The sequence below is a fragment of the Caretta caretta genome, chromosome 1, assembly GCF_965140235.1.
Source record: "Caretta caretta isolate rCarCar2 chromosome 1, rCarCar1.hap1, whole genome shotgun sequence".
NCBI classification, from domain to species: Eukaryota; Metazoa; Chordata; order Testudines; family Cheloniidae; genus Caretta; species Caretta caretta.
The window spans coordinates 34887752-34905400 of NC_134206.1; the positions used below are offsets into that span (position 1 = coordinate 34887752).

Consider the following 17649-nt stretch of genomic DNA (forward strand, 5'->3'; position numbering starts at 1 on the left):
CCAATTCCCAGTTAAATCATCCCAGCCAGGGCTTTGTCAAGCCTGACCTTAAAAACCTCTAAGGAAGGAGATTCTACCACCTCCCTAGGTAACGCATTCCAGTGTTTCACCACCCTCATAGTGAAAAAGTTTTTCCTAATATCCAATCTAAACCTCCCCCACTGCAGCTTGAGACCATTACTCCTCGTTCTGTCATCTGCTACCATTGAGAACAGTCTAGAGCCATCCTCTTTGGAACCCCCTTTCAGGTAGTTGAAAACAGCTATCAAATCCCCCCTCATTCTTCTCTTCTGCAGGCTAAACAATCCCAGCTCCCTCAGCCTCTCCTCATAACTCATGTGTTCCAGACCCCTAATCATTTTTGTTGCCAAAATCTGCGTTCGAGAGGGTTTCAGAGCTCGGGCTCCAGCCTGAGCCCGAATGTCTACATTGCAATTGAACAGCCCCCCAGCTGGAGCACTGCAAACCTCAGTCAGCTAACCTGGGCTATCCGTGGATGTTTAATTGCAGTGGTAGACGCACCCTAAGTTTTGCCTAAAAATGCTGCCAGGAGCTGATTTTTTGTCTGTGACATAAATCAAATAAAGTGAAGGAATGGGGAGATTTTTAATTGGGTTTTCTTTTTTAAAAAGTCATATTTAGTTACATGAAATGAAGTGTCGAATTAAGATTTAATTTAATTGCTGGTGATACAAAAAATCTTCAATAATGAACATTCAAAAAAGTTAATCCATTCTCCTACCGGCTTGCCTTTAATGCTAATTATTGCAAAATATGCTCATGTGTTTAGACCAAGACACTTTATAGCTCAAAATGTAAAGGAATTCTTTTGTTGGGAAGATTCAGTTTGAAAGTGCTAAGTATTTACCCACTGGCCATCCCATGTGGTTAAAATAGCTGCTGACATTTCTTGCCTTCCACCCTCCGCTCCCTAAAAATTATTGACAGTCTAGAATGAGTTTGAAGAACACGTCTCAGTTAATCTCCTGCTTACAGGTCAAGCAGTGATTCCCCTGTGCAGATGCATTTACATCGGACTGAAAGCCATTCTACCAATCCTTTCATGGGCAAAATAGTAACAAGCTACTTACTGAGACAGAGCTTGTGACTGACTCCCAGTTGGTTTCTGATGCTGCAGGCTGGAAATCATCCTAAAGGGGAAAAACCCATAGGAAAAATCATAGTCATGGCAATGTCCTAAAGTTAACTACCAGACCTTAAACACTGTCTCAGTGTTCTGTGTCCTTCATCCTTTTGAAACCTCTTCCATAGAAGAGATCTCTGCTTTTCTTCTCCATCCCTTATGAATTCGCTCTTTGGGGCAGGGATAGTTATGTATTCTATGTTTGTACAGCCCCTAGCAAAATGGGATTAAGGACTTTAGGTGCTATTGTAATATAAATATTAAATAATAGTAATAATGATAATAATACTTGTTTCAAACATTATGGGAACAAGCCATTTATATTAGAAATACCATTATCACCAAAAAAAAAAAAAAAAGGCACTTCCAGATGGAATATAGCCTGGACGTCTGCACAGTAATAGGAAACAATTATTTAATGGTGGACAGGCCAGTTTGAAACAAATCTAAAAACACTGAGGAATTATTTGGCTCCATGACAGTTCTGTCCATTTCCAGTTAAAAAATTATTTATTCCAACTAGAAGCATTAAAAGACCAAGAAATGAAGGTTGTATAATGTCAATATTCAATAAATCTTGGAGCACTGGAGAAGTTCCAGAAGACTGGAGGAAAGTTGTCTGAAGGACAGAAAATTGTGCCAATTTTTTAAAAGGGTAAACAGGGTGACCAAGGTAATTGTAGGCCAGTCAGCCTGACATTGGTCCCGAGCAAAATAATTGAAGAGGCCAGGTCTCTGATTCAGAGCAATCTGGATTGGTTGGTAAACTATGTGCAAGCAAGCAATATGCATTTTAATATGGCTAAATGTAAATGTATACCTCTTGGAACAAAGAATGTAGGCCATACTTGCATGATGAGGAACTATTTCCTGGGAAGCAGTGACTCTGAAAAAGGTTTGGGGGTTGTGGTAGATAATCAGCTGAACATGAGCTCCCAATGTGATGCTGTGGCCAAAAGAGTGAATGTGATCTTTCGATGCATTAGCCCTTGATAAATTGGAACCCTCTGGAGAGAGTTCAGAGAAGAGCCACGAGAATGATAAAGCATTAGAAAACCTGCCTTATAGTGATAAATTCCAGGAGCTCAATCTATTTTGCTTAACAAAGAAAAGGTTAAGGGGTGACTTGATTATAGTCTAAGTATTTAAATGGAGATCAAATATTTAAAAATGGGCTCTTTAGTCTAGCAGAGAAAGGTATAACACAATCCAATGGCAAAGCTGAAACTATTCAAATTGAGGCTGGTATACATTTTTAACAGTGAAAGTAATTAACTATTGCAACCATTTACTAAGGATCATGGTGGTTCTCCATCACTGACAATTTTAAAATCATAATTCGATGTTTTGCTAAAGATATGCTCTAGGAATTATTTGAGGGAAGCTCTGTGGTCTATAGTGCTGTACAGAGGTCAAACAAGATGATCACAGTGGTCCCTTCTGGCATTAGAATCTATGGATCTCTAGAATCTATGAATCTATATAAAGATTTTGAAACACAAACACAGCCTGATATTCAGCTTGTGCAAAGTATATAAATCAGTCCTAATAACAGAACTTCATGATAAATGCACTTAAACTGCAGGCCAGATCCTCAGCGATACCAATTTACACCAACTGAAAATATGCCCTACAACAGGGGTCCCCAATGTGGTGCCCACGGGTGCAATGGCGCCCGCCGGGACAGTTGTGTGCGCCCACAGGACGCCGCGCCGCCGAAATGCCACCGCTGAGCATGGCCATCAGAGAACCACCCGCTGAAATGCTTCCGAGAAGCATTGCCGTTTCTCGGCGGCATTTAGGCGGCGGGGTGTCTGGAGCCCACCACAGTCTTTTCGGAATAGGAATGTGCTATTCCCACAGAAAGGTTGGGGACCTCTGCCCTACAATTTTTTTTAATTTGGTAGTCAATACAGGGTGATACTGGAGGACCAGATTCTTCGCTGGTTTAAATCAGCGTTGCTATATTGACTTCAATTGCAAGTAGGCTCACACAGGCGCACACACACACACACAATAACGTGGCATGAATGTGACAGGAGACAATTGAACGTAAAGCCTGCTAGACCATTAATAAATCTGTCATAGCTTTCTCTCTTCCACAGTCAGGAAGGAACCTAGCTATTTTCAAATCTGGAGTCCACATGCATAGCTAAATATAATACTCTACATTTTGCTAAAGAGCACAGTAAAAATATTAAATGTCCAAAAATTCACAAGCTTGCTTATTCAAAGCTTTCACTCTCTCTTCCTCTCTTCCTGAAGTGCTTCTTTCCCTCAGTTCACCCTCTACCTGAGATCATCAAAACCACAATGATTTCTTTAGGTACCTTCTGGGTTATAAATTTTAGGTTATCCAATCAGAGAACACAAACTATACAATGTCATTTAGGTGGCAAATGAAATTGTAGATATCCAACTGTGAATATTTAAAGTGGACAATTTGCAAACAATCCACAGACAATTTATTTGCACAAATTATGTATCTATTGTTGTAAACAGCAAATGCTATAATCAGTTCACAAATAACACAGGAAAAAGGACGACATTTGCCAAATTACTTTGAAATTGTTCATCCAGCTCGAGTTAATAATCTTACTTTGATGTTACCTAGGAACTAATTCAACAGGCCCACAGATCCCCTGATAACATTTGTCAGTTTCAGAACTTTGCAACCAACTTCCGCCTCTGTCATTAATTACCCTTCTGTACTCCCAAGAGAAGTGGCATTGAGTTCTGAAGCATTAAATTAACACAGGGACAATTTGTATTCTCAACTGTTCAGAAGAGACTACAGACATGATACCTTCTTATGCTTGAAATGACTCTACTCTCTTATGTTACCTAATATTAGAGATAAGGAAACGGTGATTTTTTTGAGATAGCTGTTGCCAAGCTATTGAGATGATTAGGTGCACCACCTGCTTCTTGGATCTCACTGACTGCACATTTTGTTTTGGTGATTATACTTCATCTACTAAAACACAGTATAAACCATTCATTGCTAGATGGCTTTGTTCCACCACTCCTTAAAGCACCTGCAGCCATTCCTGGCTTCTAAAGAGCTTTCAACCCAAACACAGGTTTGAGTTAATTATAATCTATTGGCTCCAGCTCCCCATTATTTAAAGGAATGACATCAAAGTAGTTTCTTTTCTCCTTTGCCTTCTGTATTCATAACAGTCCCATGGACATCTGAGAGATATGTTTAGGTATCACATTTAGGTACCACATACTATCCGATGAGCTCATGCTGGTTTGCTTTTGTAGGGTTTGCACATGAGTACTAGGCTTCTGGCTATTTTGCAGACATTATTTTCAAGCAACAATAAACAAACATTTGTTTAAAAAAACCCAAAACTATATTTGTACTTAATATTGGAAAAATAGGGAGGTAAAAATTTGGACCTTTCTGATTGAATTAAAGCTCCTACTCCCAATCTTCAGGGCCCCGAATGGACTTGACCAGCCTCAGTCAAAAGTTGCCTATCCTTCCACAAACCACCAAGACGATCACATTCCACAGATATGATACAGCCAGTAAAACCCAGGGTGATACTCTCAGGATCAAGGTACAGGGAAAATATCCCAGGGGTGGAAGGACCAGAAGATCTTGGAGAGCCTGAGCCTGACATAGCTAAACATAAGACCCACCTCTCTAATAATCCCCTCTCCCAGAAGAGTCATCGCCTCCCATGGTCATTCTAAGTGAGAGGGCAGAGGAAGAGAGAAAAGAAAAGGAAAAAAAAAGAGGAAAAAACGAAGTCAGGTATATGGAGAAGCAGAAAAAGTTGAGCCCTATTTGTGCTCAGGTGCCAGAGTGATAAATGTCTTAGACACATCATAAAATGGACTGCGTAGAATTATCCTGATGTCAGAGATGATTTTGCTGACTCATCAGAGATTAGAAAAGGAATGTCCAATCAGTTCTAGTCTAGGAGCATAAAAGTAGTTGGAACATCTTACTATGACATACAGAAGTAGGGATTGGGACAGAGGAGGCCCTACATGGAAAACCCTTGAAACAGCAAACCATAAGGAAAAATATTTTAAGTTCTGTTAATATTTAAGTGAATAAAGGCAAGGAAGTAAATGTAAGGTGGGAATATTACCTGTTTACAGACAGATTGGATCAGATTATGGAAGAATTTCCTGCAGCCAGATTCTCACAATAGAAGTTACCCTACTAAACATTAATATTCCAGGCACAAATTGTGGCGAGACTAGGTTTTATTTCCCCCTTCTCTCCCCTCCCCCGTGATTGGCATCAGTGCTGATATGCTTACAGAAAAGTGAACCCAGGAATCATCATATAATAAAGTGACAGGTATTTTAGTAAAATAATACAAAAATGGAAAGAACAGTGTTATATCAAGCAAGAAGCATCAGAAAAGCTACAACTCCATTAAAGAAATACTGTGATAAATACTCACACTTGTGCACTTGGGCTGTTTCATGATAATTTTTCAGGAAGTATTGTAGCATACAGCAACTTTGGTTTTGAAGATGAATAGAAATGACACAGGCATAAATTAGAAGCTGCCTGTAAATTTGAGCACTTACCATAATTTCAATTCATCACATAGTGTGTTTTCACTTTCTAATCCCTGCTGTATTTATTAATAGCTCTTCTAGGGGTGTCTAAGGATGTTGACTTCCATAAAATAAGATATTGAGTAGGAACAGAGAAGCTGTATTACCTCTGTATACAGTAGGGAAGAGACTACTACTCTGTCCTGTTCTGGTAGCCACACGATAAACAAGATGCTGAAAAATCAGGGAAGGTTCAGAGAAGAGCTACAAGAATAGTTTGTCATCTGGAAATCATGCCTTGCAATGTAAAACTAAAGGAGGTCACTGTTGGGCATTGGTAAACCTCGGTCCCTCCTATTCTCTGCCTGTGGCACATAATAGATCAGTATTCTGTGGGCTGTAATACCTAGTATTCTGTGGGCTGTAATTTCAATTGTTGGGATCAGTGTGTGGGGGATGCGTGGTGTTGGTGGCCTGAGACGTATAGGAGGTCAGATTAGATGATCTGGTGGTCCCTTCTGGCCTGAAATACTATGACTCTGTGACTCTTAGGGGAAGGTTAAGCGGTGACTTGATCATGAGCCATAATTGTCTACACAAGGGGACATCTGATACTAGAAGGCTCTTTAGCTTACAAATGCATAGAAAGTGGCTGTAAACTGAAGTCAGCAAAGTTCAAATGGGAAATAAAGTACATATTTTAACAGTGAGGATAATTAACCACTGAAACAGATTACAGATTACCAAGGAATATGGTAAATTCTTCATTGCTTGCAATCTTCAAATCATAGTTTGGATACCTTTCTTCAATTATATGCTCTAGTTAAACCACAAGTTATAGACTTGATGCAGGAATCCCTGGGCGAAATTCCATAACTTGTGTTTTTCAGAAGGACAGAATAAATTATCACAAGTCTCTCTGGCCTCAAACTCCATGAATTTATGATTGAGTTTGCTGCTTGCCCACATTTTCAAACAAGCCTCAACTTGGATGATAAAACCGGACCTGCCATTCTGCAGCTGCAAACCATCTCCATGAGTAAGTAACAGAATGGATGTACCTACTACCTGATTTCCAGAAGGTTTCCCAGAATTTGGGAATTAAATTACAGATTTAGGGCCTAATACAAAGCCCACTGCTATCATTGCATTTTGGATCAGGCCATTAAAGTTAGCGGTACATTTAAAAAAAAACCCTTTTTATCACCCCCTTAAAAGTATAATGGTATCTTCCACTGGATGCTCCCTTCCATTAGATAATGTATCTGTCGAAAGAAAATATCATAATGCATGGCTAATCAATCAATCTGATTGAATGAGCACTCTTGAGTGTCTTATAAATGTAGAAAGAAGGTTATTGATAAGGAGGGTTGATAGGTTCATTTCCAGATATTCCTGCACTCATTAGAACAGCAGCAATAAAAATAAGCAGTAAACATTTGAAAGGCAGGAAGGGGATCTGAGGACTTCCTTTCATTGATTGCCCTCATGGATAGAGAAAAACAGTGGGTTAGCATTACGGAGTTGGTACCTCAAGATTGGCAGTGTTAGGAGAGACCCTGTGGAAAAGTCCTATAGAATTTAACAAGGATGAACCCAATACAATTCTACAGAAAATACTCTAAAACCCTACAGAATTTACCAAGAAGTACCTGACCCCAAATCTGATATTATTAATCTTGCCCTTTAAGACCGACATACATTGAGTTCCTGAAGCCCAGCTGCCACTAGATATCAGTAGCTATAATCCTATAATCAATTCTGGCTATGTTAATACATGTGTGAACTGACCTACAGAATCACTTCTGGTCAGTGCTGACATACTCACTTTTTATAATAGAATAGTAAGTCTGAGATTCCAAACTCTATAGAAGACTAAAGTTTTCAACTATAATTATGATTTAAGTCAATCTCAGCTTGATGTGTCTATTTGATGTGTCTCAATGGCTATTAGCTAGGATGGGCAGGAATGGTGTCCCTAGCTTCTGTTTGCCAGAAGCTGGGAATGGGTGACAGGGGATGGATCACTTGATGATTACCTGTTCTGTTCATTCCCTCTGGGGCTCCTGGGCATTGGCCACTGTCAGAAAACAGGATATTGGGCTAGACTAGTCAATACTCCTCTTATTCATTCCCCTGTTATTGGAATAATGGCGATGGGGTGAAGGGTATAGGTATGTTATAAGAAAGCCCAAGACACATAACACTTGACATTTAAATGAACCATCTTAAAAGCAGGATAACATTTTATCCCATATAAGGCAACAGCTCTGCCTTTGAAAAACAAGATGCCAGCTAACATTAAGCTGCTGTTGAGCTTCCCCATCTGATGCATGTAGCGATGTGAGAGGCACAAGAATCTTTAGTGGTATGATGTACAAACTGTTGCATTAGGTTTAATTATATTCAATTTATAAAATATGTCCATCCTCAGCCCTGGGTCTATAAGGGTCAGTTTGCTAATATCAAGCACTCGGGTGCATGCCACCAAGTTAAATGACTGTGAAAAAAATGTAAATCAACAGCATTAAATGTAAATATTCAGCTGTCACTCTGAGGTCATTTTTAACTGAGACGCAGATTTCAGCACTATACTGGGCTCTGTGATGAATGGATGCTTACGGGCAGGAGTTCTGCTGCAGGAGTTCAAAGCTGTGTACTAACGGTGGTGGAGAAGGTGGCTTTGTAACACCAATTCTCCCTGCTTGAACACACTGACCCCAGGAGTCGGAATCTCATTCTTAATGCAGAATCCAATGCCATTGAGAGGTCTCTGGTGAACTTCTGTTATGCTGACTGACAGTGTTTGGAGGCAGCTTCCTCGGTAATAGGAGAAGCTGCCCTGAGCAAAATTGGAGTCCCCTCCCCAACCCGCCCACAACAAACCGTTGACAATTTACTAGCCCAACAGTGCCCAGGTGGGCAAAGTCGTCCTTCAAATTAACAGAAAGCAATGACAGCGTGTGTAGTTAAGCTAGTATTACCCTTGGTGTGACTCATTCCAAAGTGTGCCCGTACTGAGTGGTCCTGTAATTAGGGTTACGCAGGGGAAAAAATTAAAGGAAACAAGATTATTATTCCTGCACCCTTGTTTCTAGGAAATTTAAGCACATTCCACATACTGTGGAAAATAAAACATAAAAATCACTTACAAATATAAAATATGTATATTTAATATTCCAAATTCTCTGTTTTCTCATTAGGATGATTTATTAAGTGCTCTGATGTACTCAGTAAATGCTGAGCTGAGATTTGGATGAAACACAAGGTGGGGAAAATGCTTTAATTGAATCTAAGCAGATTTAGCTCTAATGCTGGGATACAATGTAAAAATATACTGGTGAGGGACATTAGCTGCTCCAACAGCAACCCCAGCTATTGATTTCTTTTGAAGGTTCCATTTGTTTTGAGTCCCAAGAGATTCCATTTAATTTTGCAGTAAACATGCCTCAGAAGCATGTGTCATGTTCAGAGGGATAATGCAAAGCAAAACACTTTGTTCACCCTACCGCTTTGACTGGGAGATGTGGCCCTTTTAAGGATGACTAAAAATGCTATATAAACTTTCTATGATAATAACAACAATAGTAAAAACAACAACCACCAAAACCCCCAAGAATCACAATTTTGCAGAATACAAGCATCATCTTCTGCCAGCTTTTTAGTTTACTAATGGGATCAAAAGCTGCTGATTTAGTGCAAACAGTGAAGAATATTGCTTATTTGGATTATTTTAACCTGACATCAGCCTAATAATTAGAGAAGAGAAAAAAGCAACTTAGTTTTCAGCACCAGTTCTATGTGTTTCCACAAATTATTACTCATGTTAAAACTTTTCAAACTTCTGGTTTTTACCTACTATTGTTACAAGTAACACTTAAGATTCCTATAACTGAAACAGATGACATAGAAACAACATTTGTCTCTATCCTTTTCAAATTTGTTTACAAGGTTCCATTTAAAAAAATGTAAATGGAGAAAAAAGAATCAGAACCAGAAACTGTACTCAATGGTAGGGGGAAATTCAAAGAACTAATGCCAAACAAAGGCTGGGGGTAATAACAAAGGAAAAACTTGATGCTAGTTTGCAGTGTGATACAGTGGCACAAAAAGCCACTGCATACACACAGATACCACATCATAGACCAGGGAGGTGATAGCTCTGCTCTCTGCAGCACTAGGGATACCATATTGTCTAATGAGGAGCTCTAAGAAGCATTATGGCTCTTAGGTACTGTATCTCACAGAGCAACCAGGCACACTGCGGGAGCACAGCTGTTATTCCACACCCCTTAAGGGGCGGTAGCATGCCCTCCCCTTTGTGGTGCAGGGGTGGGTGGGGTCACATCTCTGTCTCCATCCATCTCCCATGGCTGTGCTGGAGAGAAGCAGTCACTGTGCTCAGGTGAGTGCAAGGTCTGCCATTGTGGCTGTCCCTGCATGGAGACTAAAGGAAGGGAACATGGGGAGGAGGCGGCTCTCTGCATCTTCAGGCAGCAACCTTTCACTACCTGGCCCTAAGTTTTGAGTTTTTACTGAGCACCTGTGTTTTTTTAACTACATTCAGGCTGTAGCTGGTGTCATAAATATAAAGGGAAGGGTAAACCCCTTTGAAATCCTTCCTGGCCAGGGGAAAGCTCCTCTCACCTGTAAAGGGTTAAGAAGCTAAAGGTAACCTCGCTGGCACCTGACCAAAATGACCAATGAGGAGACAAGATACTTTCAAAAGCTGGGAGGAGGGAGAGAAACAAAGGGTCTCTGTCTATATGCTGTCTTTGCTGGGGATAGACCAGGAATGGAGTCTTAGAACTTTTAGTAAGTAATCTAGCTAGGTATGTGTTAGATTATGATTTCTTTAAATGGCTGAGAAAAGAATTGTGCTGAATAGAATAACTATTTCTGTCTGTGTATCTTTTTTGTAACTTAAGGTTTTGCCTAGAGGGGTTCTCTATGTTTTTGAATCTAATTACCCTGTAAGATATCTACCATCCTGATTTTACAGGGGGGATTTCTTTATTTCTATTTACTTCTATTTTTATTAAAAGTCTTCTTGTAAGAAACTGAATGCTTTTTCATTGTTCTCAGGTCCAAGGGTTTGGGTCTGTGGTCACCTATGCAAATTGGTGAGGCTTTTTATCCAACATTTCCCAGGAAAGGGGGGGTGCAAGGTTTTGGGAAGTATTTTGGGGGGAAGGACGCGTCCAAACAGCTCTTCCCCAGTAACCAGTATTAGTTTGGTGGTGGTAGCGGCCAGTCCAAGGACAACGGGTGGAATATTTTGTACCTTGGGGAAGTTTTGACCTAAGCTGGTAAAGATAAGCTTAGGAGGTTTTTCATGCAGGTCCCCACATCTGTACCCTAGAGTTCAGAGTGGGGGAGGAACCTTGACAGCTGGTCATTTTTGTTTTTAACTTTGATTTGTTTTAATGTAACTTACCTTCCCCACGCCCTTCTTTGTTCAGGTTGAGAACCTCTAGTAAATAGGCACTGCTGAAGCAGAAAGCCCACATTTGTGCTAGCCCCTGGATATCGCGGAGTTAGCAATATAAGAAATTTCCATGTTTTTAATCTATTTCTTAATGCACCTGGAAAATGTACTTGAACCAGCACTGAGCCAGCAGTGCAAGCACTAAAAGCTACTGCTAAGGTGAGAAGGCAGACAGTTTACTTTCACACATTTGTGATGGAGATAAATTACATGTACGGGGAGTGGAGTGTCCTATTTTTTGCTGCCTTGCATTACCTGACCTGAGTGCCTTTTCTTCTCAGAGGTTTAGTAATGCTGATTTTTCCTTATGAATTCACATGTTTATAGAAAAGGGAATGGATGTCATAAGCTAAAACATGATGGATAGGCGCTGCCTGTCTGACTGTTATTCACATATGTAAAATGATTATGTTGGGCCTTGTTTACATTATGCACCCTTATAGGACAGGAAGCACTCAGCCGTAAATGCATATAACACTACCCATTCTGATAGCACCTAAAGCATTCACAAAATAACCAGGATCAGGTGGGGAGCAGATTTTCGTTGTGGACAGCCTTGGCCCTTGTCTTCTCAGCAACAGAATATTGCAGGCTCTTATGGGCAGGTAGCATAGATTGGAAACTTATCAACATGCAATTGAACACTGCTCTGAGAATTGTCACAGGAGTGCTGCAGTCAACACCAACAGTCTGGCTCCCCATCTTTGTGCGTATCATACCACCATCCCTCCAAAGACAAGCAGACACAATACAAGAATATGACCATATAACAAACCCAGACTTGCTCATCTACAAAGATCTCCAACTCCTGCCAAAATGTTGCCTTAAATTCAGGAACCCCTTCTGGTTAGCTGTCAAAATTTCAGGACTTTCACCAAAAGACAAGTGACAGACACTGTGGGAAAACAGTGGGGCCAAGAACCAAGACCTGATTATGGATCCTAAAGAACAACCACTTGGCTTCACGATGACACGTAAGATATGGATCACAGCAAACCACATCTGAACCTCACATAGGCATTGCAATTCCTACACAAATGGGAAATGAAAGACAGCCCATTATATGAATGTGGAGAAGACATCCAAACATGCAACATCTAGTGAACCTCTGCTCTCTAAGACCCTTCTCTGGAGGGACAGCCTTTATTCATTTCATGTCACTGGAAGCAACTGAGCAGCTGGTAAGCTCAGATGTTGACCTTTAATGTTACTTTTCAAGTTGCCATACAAAAGACAAACACACAAGACAGTTGGTGTAAATTACCATGGCTCCAGCAAAGACAGCAGAGCTATTCTGATTTATACCAGCAGAAGATCTGGCCCTACATTTCAAGACTATTTTCACAAGGAAAAGGGCTAGAGACTGTTAGTTTTATTTTAACTTAAAAAAGAAAACAGAGATTCTCCTTTAAAAGGACAAGATGTTAAATGGGTCCACTCAGCTCATCAGTGGTATTAACTCTGTCATTCAGGATGATGGCAGAGAGTGGAAAGAGAATAACTAAGGCCCAGATCCACAAAGGTATTTAGGATCTTCACTTCCTTTGAAATCAATGGATCCTTTGTGGATCTGGGTCTAAGTGAGTAACATCCACATAAGAGCTTTTGTAGAATTTACTGACACCAAGACGCAACATGAACCCACATGCAGTCAATCCAACAATCAGGACCCATGCACTTCTCCACTAGGGCCCCGCTCCTGCAAACATGAGACTATTCACAGGAGTAAAGTGAAGTGTGTGTTTGTTTGCAAGGGTGGGGCCTCGTTGGGGAAAGCGATGTGCAATTTGCCTGGAGTCAAGGGTGTGAGAAGAGAGAAATGCTGTACTGAGTTTTTCAGTCATATGGAAACTCTTATTGCAAGAAATGCTTCTCATCATGTATACACTGAAATACATTGGGAAACAAGCACTGATTAAAAATGAGCATTTCTACAGCTGGGAACAACAGCCATAGTCTATTGCACCGGCAGCACAGAATAACGTGACCTTGAAAACCAGTTTCTCTCTTCCCATATAGCACTGTTTTATATATTCAAAATAGTTCACCAAGCAAAAGCCATTAAGATGAATTAATCTTGTTTGCAAGGACATCCCTAGGTCAGAGAAGAGAGAGACATCCACATCCACATTGGATACCGCTGAATAACAACATGTACATGGACTCCTCAGCTCTAAACAACAACAACATTTTTAGGCCCTGATCCTGCAGGCGACTTTTGTATGGGCCTACTCCTGTGCCTATGCAGAGTGACTTACCAGATCAAGGCTTTAATTATTAATCAATCCAAGTTCTTCTCACAGACAATGAGAATATAGCCCAGACAAACTGGATTGTGTTTTTGTTGGAATTATAAAATTAGTGGATCTGAAGGGAGAGCAGGAAATGTGATATATCTCTGTTCTAACAGAGCATTTGTAACAGCATCTCATAAAAACTTATTTAAAAAATAATTCAGTTCAGCCTGGTTACAAACACTGTCATGTGGATTCAAAAGCAGAGGAGGGAAGGCTCACAAAGGGTTATGGCAAAGAGCGAAGCATTCAGCCGCGAGGCAGTGTTTAGTGGAGTAGCACAAGCGTCAGTGCTAGGGTACGATAGGGTATGATTTCATTTAGCCGTAAATTTTATGACCAGCCTTATTTATTTCCAGAAAATGGAGTAAGAAGTACAAGAACAACATTTTCAGATTATATTACATTCGGAGGAGCTGTGAACACCACTGAGGACACAGAGAGATTAAAAAGATGGTCAGAAATACCACAGTAAGATTCATCCTGAAAAGGTGAAAGCTAATACATTCCAGGCGCAGGTATTCCAAGGGAAAGAAAAACCTGGAAGCTTTAAGGCTGAGGGCATGTCTACACTGCCCTGCAGTTTAGAGTAAGGGGGTGTTAATAGCAGTGCATACCGAAGTGCTGTACTGTAACTCCCCCATGTGGACATTGCAGGCACAAGCTTAAAGGTCCAGAGTTCATACTAATGTAGTCCTCTTCAAAGAGGACCATTAAGTTCATGCCTCTAGTGCAATACACCCCTCTAGTCCTAATAGTGGGGCAGTGTAGACATGCTCTTACAGCCTGTGCTGTTGAGTCTTTGTTGCTATTTTTTGTCACTCGAGCTAGATTAAAGATAACATAGGTATGTTAACCCAAGCTGCAAACACACCTCCACATGCAGTGTAAACTTTCCCTAAGATGACAGTGGAAAGCAAATTAGATACGTTTCTAGTGTTTTCTGGCAGTCGAAGGGGTCAGTGTAATTTTGAGTTTAATATGCAGAAGCAGAGGCAATACTGTCTCCCTATACGGAATTGGTGCGATCTCACTTGAATCTTTGGATTCAGCTCACCTCACTTCTAGAAAGACAATGGAATCGTGTGGGGAGGGTAATTTGGGAGTTCAGAGAAGAGCAACAAAAATGGTGAGGCGGTTGTAGGGACTGATCTATGTGCAAAGTTAAAAAGCTAAATATGGACATTATTACCTGAATAAGAGATAGCTAAGGGGTTGGGGACCCAAAGATACTCTACAATATCTGAAGGATTTAAACACCAATGAGAAAAAGAGAATTCTTTATTATAATGGAAGGAGGTATAATAGCAAGGAATGGGATGACATTAAAACAGGGAAAATTAAGGCTATCAAGGCAAAAATTCTTTCTGACAGTGTGATTTATTAGTCTGTGTCTTCATCTCTACTTGGCATATTTAAAGCTTTACTGGACAAAACACTAATAAATGTACAATAAATAAAGGCCATTCCTGCACTTGGAGAAAGATGGACTAGATGACCTGAAAGCTTTTAAAAATTGTTAGATTTTATGATTGTCTGCAGCTGTGCTATAACAGAACAACAAAACACAAAAAACTAAGCTAAAACGACTCTCAAAACATGGACTATTATTTAATCAAAGGCTATACGTATTTTTGAGTTATATCTGTTACAAGAAATAAGGTGATAATTTATTCTCTAAACAATGTATTCTGGAAACCATCATACCCACATTTTACCTCATGCAGAGATGTTTTTCTAGATTCCAAAGAATGACAACACGCCACTTTGTAGCAATTCTGAGTATGAAATGGATACTGAAGTACAAGCCTGAGATAAACACTCTAGAAGTCTGTGTCAGCCTTTATAAGGTAACATTGACATGTAGTGGAATAAATAATGTTGGTGTAATTCAAAACTGGAAGTCGAGCCTCAGAGGCCCACCTCTCTGCAAGACTGGAAAGACATACAGGTCTTGTTTTCATTTAAAAGACATCAATAACCTAGCCTGCTGTGAAGGCTTTTCACAAGTTTTTCAATATGGTTTTAAAGGGAGGTTGGGGGTCCAACATATGTCTACATTCACCAGTCATCTCCTGCAGAAATCTGTCAAGCAGAAGTAACCTTAAGGAGGCAGATGGAGTTCCTTCTCTTCTCTGTACAGAATTTACATAGGGCTAGATTAATAAAAGGATTTAGGCACCTAGCTGCCACTTTAGGCATCTAAATCCCAAATTTACACATAGATTTGAACAGGGATCTGCCACTTCTAACCACTGGGTTATGGGGTATTTTGATGTAGGGCTCCCTCAGTCTCTGTGGCAGCTGTTTGACTGTGGCCAAGTAATTAGAGTCAAGTCATTGGGCCAAAGAGAGAGTGCACATAGGCATGAGGCTGCTATACATCTTGGTGATTAGAGCACCCCACCCCACAGATCCAATCCCCCTGCTCCAATGGCTATTTATTTATCCAGATTTATGCATCTTTGGTATGCACAAATGCCCTTGTCTCCCCATGCTTGTGTTCTATACCCTTTGTTGTGTCTCATTACTAACATGACTATAAAAAAGAGCCCTGCATGGATACAAAAATGTGTATCTGCATCTGATCCGTGATCTGCAAAAACTGTCTGCAGATATCTGTGGATTTGCAGGGCTCTACTTACCGTGTCCGGGCTGAGACTCCGAGGCACCACCCCCCTTCTCCCCCCCCCCCCCCGCCAGAGCAGGGTCGGGGAGAGTCACGCGGGCAGCTGTGGGAAGCCAGTGTGGAGTCGTGGACCTGGGGGGAAGGGACACAGCTGGGAGCTGTACTCAGCCTCCTCCCCCCCCCCCCCCGCATTGTGGGCAGGTGGAGGGTCTGCCACAGCTTCCCCACAGCTCCCCGGCTGGGATCCATGCTGGCCTGGCCGGTGGGAAAGGGGGTGGGGCCTCGGGTAGGAAGAAGAGGGGAAGGGAGAGGGGTTCACCCCTGTGAAAAGTGGACAGGCGAGGCCTCCTGTTCTGGCGCCACCGGTCACTGCTGCATGGTAACCTGTGGAGCTGCCTGGGGGCTGCTCGGGCCCCAACCCAGGGCAGGTGGAGGGCCTGCCACGGCTCCCCGCAGCTGCCCGCCAGGCTCTTATCATGGCCAGGCTAACCGCAGATGTAAAGTGGATACAGGTGGATTTGCAGGGCTCTATCTGTAAATTCTTTGAGGCAGAGAAGGACTTTTTCTTTGTACAGCACCCAGAAAAAAGTGGACTTCAACCCTGAATAAGGCCTCGGGGAACTTCTGCAAAAAATAATAAATACACGTTTCTTGGATGCCAATGTATATCATATACACTGCTGGTAGTGCGTTAGCCCTTCTTCTATTTTCCTGCTTGTGGCTATAAGTTACCTCAATCTTTTAGAAAAGCAAGCATTCCCTCTTTTACCTTTAAATCACATACACAATAAACTTCTTAGTTAACTATCACAACCAGTAGGTGCTACCAGCAGAGAACTCTGGTTCTTTAAAATCTAAAGCTGTTAATGCATCTTATTGACCCATTCCTTTAAAGAGTTGCTACGTTCTATTATTTATTATTGTAGTGTACTTGAGCTCATAATTAATGTCTGTCTAATCTTTGGATGATGCAAAGTGCTGTATATAGTAAGGGCTAAACAGTACCATCATGCATGAGAATTCTTGCCATTCCTTTACCCAGAGTCCCAGAGTCTTATAGTGGTGTGAATCCATTAGGCACCATACATGATGCCTTCCCTACCTTTAACTCAATAAAGAAGACTTTCAACAGGAATCTGACACTATTAGGATTGTTGTTGTGGGAAAACAGGTAGACAATACTGTATGGTAAGTGAGTCAAATGTGAACTAAGCAGTCAAAGCACCAGGGAATGATGACGGAAAAGGGCCCACTCTTCACCACTCTGTTCAGTCAACAACAGAGTCACCATGTACACACTTTCTGCAGCTGGGAAAACTCAAATTTATTTTTAGGTGAAAACTATGACGTTGCCAGTGGAAGTCTGACAGATGTCTACAATTGTTGTCTATTTGTCCTCTCCTTCAGCTCTTCCACCCACCTTGCCAAAAGTTTTATATTTCCCTCCTCCCCCGCTCCGTGACTGACTGCCACACCTACAACCCCCACCCCCCTGCCTCTTCACCACCTTTGATACTCTCCAAAAACCCAGCCCTCCTAATTCCCATGCTTCCCATCAGGT

The 17649-nt window shown here is 41.2% G+C and overlaps 1 protein-coding gene across 3 annotated transcripts in view; it reads right to left on the reverse strand.

Moving 5' to 3' along the window:
• PDGFD (platelet derived growth factor D) overlaps positions 1 to 17649 on the reverse strand; it is a 196395-nt gene that overhangs the window by 43676 nt on the left and 135070 nt on the right. For 2 of the 3 annotated variants that reach the window (XM_048844112.2, XM_048844102.2), the window contains exon 4: positions 1092 to 1151. The exons of the other annotated variant lie outside the window; for it this stretch is intronic. In XM_048844112.2, coding sequence (XP_048700069.1) covers positions 1092 to 1151 — 60 coding nt within the window. The remainder of the gene's footprint in view (positions 1 to 1091; positions 1152 to 17649) is intronic. 3 annotated transcript variants of the gene reach the window in all.